At 42.3% G+C, this 3,794-nt stretch overlaps 1 protein-coding gene across 1 annotated transcript in view; it reads right to left on the bottom strand.

Annotated features, from left to right (window-relative positions):
* Positions 1-2,692: 2,692 nt before the first annotated feature.
* Positions 2,693-3,794, bottom strand: part of LOC125036300 (CTP synthase-like) — a 14,701-nt gene continuing 13,599 nt past the window's right edge. The window contains exon 5 of the mRNA XM_047628770.1: positions 2,693-2,800. Coding sequence (XP_047484726.1) covers positions 2,693-2,800 — 108 coding nt within the window. The remainder of the gene's footprint in view (positions 2,801-3,794) is intronic.

Raw genomic sequence — 3,794 nt, 5'->3', positions numbered from 1 at the left:
GATCACGTGTTCTTATATTTATTTGTATGTTTTTTGTATGCATGCTTCCATATTTAGGCATCCATACATGTGCTTGCATGTACGTGGCTTTGTACATGCTCCTCCAAGCATACATGTGCTTGCATGTATCTGCAGAGGCTCTTGTAACCATACAAGTGCTTGCAAGTACGTTCATTTCTACATGCAAGTACATTCACAACATATAAACTCCCACGTACATACACCACACCAACATGCTATCTCAAACACACATCTCTATATATGCTAGCGTGTTTGTGAACATGTGCTTGTGCGTGCGTGCGTGCGTGGTCGCTTCCCAACCCATCCTTCCCCTCCGGCCGAGGCTGCTTTGAACGGCTGCCTCCGGTCATCGGCGCGGAATGCAGTCTGAGGCGGCGGCTCAGATCCCGTTTTCTGTGGACGGCGCGGGCGATGTTGTTGCAAATATTTTTTTTCTAATTTCTTATTCTCTTTGTTTTTTTATTATATGAAGAAAAATTCGGTTAGGGTGCTAATGCTTTTCGATCGGATGGGGTTTTCTTTTTTTCTTATCTTCTTCTGTTGTTTCGGATGAATATTGGAGAATGTGTTTTTATTTTATTTTAATTATCATCGTCATGTTTTATTGTTATCTTGGCTATTCTTTTAGGCGATGAATATACGAGCTAAAAAAAAAAAAAAAAGAGAGGGGTTTCTGAACGACATTCCTCTGTGTCCTGTTTCCGAACGTTGAGCATCCCCCCCCCCCCCCACACCTCCCATCTCCGCCAGCTCCTCTCCCCCCCTCCCTCCCTCCCACTCCCTCTTCTCTCCCTCTCTCCTCGCCGACATCCTTGGTATCTCCCTCTCTCTATTTATTCGTTCTCTTTCCTTTTCTCTTCGTTTCTGTCTAATGATTTGTCTTTCTGTGTATCTGTTTAGTTGTCCTTCTGTTTGTCTGTTTGTTTGTCTGTGTGTCTGTCTGTCTCTCTCTCTCTCTCTCTCTCTCTCTCTCTCTCTCTCTCTCTCTCTCTCTCTCTCTCTCTCTCTCTCTCTCTCTCTCTCTCTCTCTCTCTCTCATTCTCTCTCTCTCTCTCTCTCTCTCTCTCTCTCTGTCTGTCTGTCTGTCCCTGTCTCTCTCTCTCTCCCTCTCCCTCTTCCTCCCACTGCATCTCCATCCCACTGCCTCTCCTTCCCATTCCCTCTGCCTCCCACTCCCTCTCCCTCTCTCTCTCTCTCTCTCCCTCCCTCCCTCCCTCCCTCCCTCCCTCCCTCCCTCCCTCTCACTCTCTGTCTTTCCCATTCTCTCTTTCTTTCCCTCATTCTGTCTTTCTTTCTCTCATTCTGTCTTTCCCATTCTATCTCTATCTCCCTCTCCTCTCCCTCTGCCTCTCCTACTCCCTCCCCCCCCCTCTCTCTCTCTCTCTCTCTCTCTCTCTCTCTCTCTCTCTCTCTCTCTCTCTCTCTCTCTCTCTCTCTCTCTTTATTTCTCTCTCTTTCACTCACTCACTCTCACTCTATCTTTCCCCATCTCTCTCTCTCACTCTCTCACTCACTCACTCACTCACTCACTCACTCACTCACTCACTCACTCACTCACTCACTCACTCACTCACTCACTCATTCTCTCACTCTCTCTCACTCTCTCACTCTCTCACTCTCTCTCTCTCACTCACTCTCACTCTCACTCTCTCCAAAAATTGTGTTACCAATTTTAAAGATTTTTACATATCCCCGATTTTTTTTAAGCCCATGAATTGCGTAGATCTTCAAAAATCCCTTTATGTTTAGAGTAGTACAGAGCGTTGGTCAGATTTTGATTAATTTATGTACCTGATGAAATGCAGTATATGCAGGATGGAAATGCTAATGTTTATGGGGCGAGTGGATGAGATAGATAGATAGGTAGATATAGAGATAGAGATAGAGATAGAAATAGAGATAATGATAGATATAGAGATAGATATAGAGATAGAGATAATGATGGAAAGGTAGACAGATAGTTAATTGGAGAGAGAGAGAGAGAGAGAGAGAGAGAGAGAGAGAGAGAGAGAGAGAGAGAGAGAGAGAGAATGAAAACGAGAGAGAGAACGAGAGAGAGAGACTGCAACATCTGTTTCCCAAAGCATCTGACGTACATCGCTGTCTGAATGCGGTGACTACAGACTTCAGTCCCATCAACATCTGACTTACACATCGTGGTAAAGAGATATGGTTGACTGCGATCGTAAACTTTGAACAACAAAATACATTCATGAAAGAGATACAACTTTCGCAGACATACCGTGAACACGCACGTACATGCATACACACGTACCTACGCGATTGGAAACAAACACATTCACGCAAATACAAACACACAACCACAAAACGATACCCATAATAAAGAATGTTAGAATCAGTTAAGTAGTTCTTTTTAGTTTATAGTGTGCATTAGGATTTTATTGACTTAAGAGATAAAGAGTAAAATAACATAATTGTTGAGTAATAATAACATGAATAAATGTGTGTATGTATGTTTGTGTATGTGTGTGTGTGTGTGTGTGTGTGTGTGTGTGTGTGTGTGTGTGTCTGTGTGTGTACACGCATGTGTGTGTGTTCTTAACTAGCTGATTTAACACGGGAGAAGAACTAAGTTCAGACGGTTCCCTCTGTTAAATATAAATTATCGTATAACTTTTCAAACTGATGCACATTTTTGGCACACACCACGTTATTTGGGAGACTTCATTGTTTCAATAGCTCTGTTTGAGAAACTGAACTCTCTAACATCTTTCCCGCTTCTTTTTACTTTCAACTTGTCCTGTGTCTCCTCGTTCTTCTTGTATTCAAAATTATAAAGTCATCGTCTTAAAGTAGGCACCCATTATGTGGCTGCTCTTTTAACTCTTTCCCGTTTGTCTATATCATTTTTAAGAGTGGACACCAAACCACTGCACTGTACTCTAGACTAGGCCTTATGATGGTTGTAATACCATATATTCGTGTATTTATGTGTATGTCTGTGTGTGTGTGCGTGTGTGTGCGTGTGTGTGTGTGTTTGTGTGTGTGTGTGTGTTTGTGTGTGTGTGTGTGTGTGTGTGTGTGTGTGTGTGTGTGTGTGTGTGTGTGTTTGTATGTGTGAGACAGACAGACAGACAGAGAGAGAGAGAGAGAGAGAGAGAGAGAGAGAGAGAGAGAGAGAGAGAGAGAGAGAGAGAGAGAGAGAGAGAGAGAATGAGAGAGTGAGAATGAGAGAAAGAGAAAGAGAGAGAGAAAGAGAGATAAATAAATATATATATATATATATATATATATATATATATATATATATATAGAGAGAGAGAGAGAGAGAGAGAGAGAGAGAGAGAGATGGTGAATGTATATCTGTATATTCAAGTGTATACGTGTCTGTATCTACATGTATGTATCTGCACACGTGCTTGTGATACAGACCGGTGATTATTATTACCACACATGTTACGTAAGTGGGAACGAGAAACAAAAGGAGCCACTTATTCCAACCCAGATGTTCGCTAATATTAAGAAAGAGAGAGAGAGCACTGAAGAAGAAATTGTTTCGAGGAAAATTCAGTGTTTCTCTGTCTGTCTTTTTGTCTGTCTGCCTGTTTGTTTGTCTGTCTTTCTGTCTGTCTGTCTGTCTGTTTGTCTGTCTGCCTGTTTGTATGTCTGTCTGCCTGTCTGTTTGTTTGTCTGTTTGTCTGTCAGCTTGTCCGCCTGCCTGGTTGTTTGTATATCTGCTAGTCTGTGTGTTTGTCTGTATGTCTGTTTGTATGTCTGCCTGCCTGTGTTTTTTGGTTTGTCTGCCAACATAT

This window comes from Penaeus chinensis, chromosome 21 (assembly GCF_019202785.1).
Source record: "Penaeus chinensis breed Huanghai No. 1 chromosome 21, ASM1920278v2, whole genome shotgun sequence".
NCBI lineage: Eukaryota > Metazoa > Arthropoda > Malacostraca > Decapoda > Penaeidae > Penaeus > Penaeus chinensis.
Note: the sequence above shows the minus strand (reverse complement) of the source record. Positions and strands in the feature narration are given on the sequence as shown.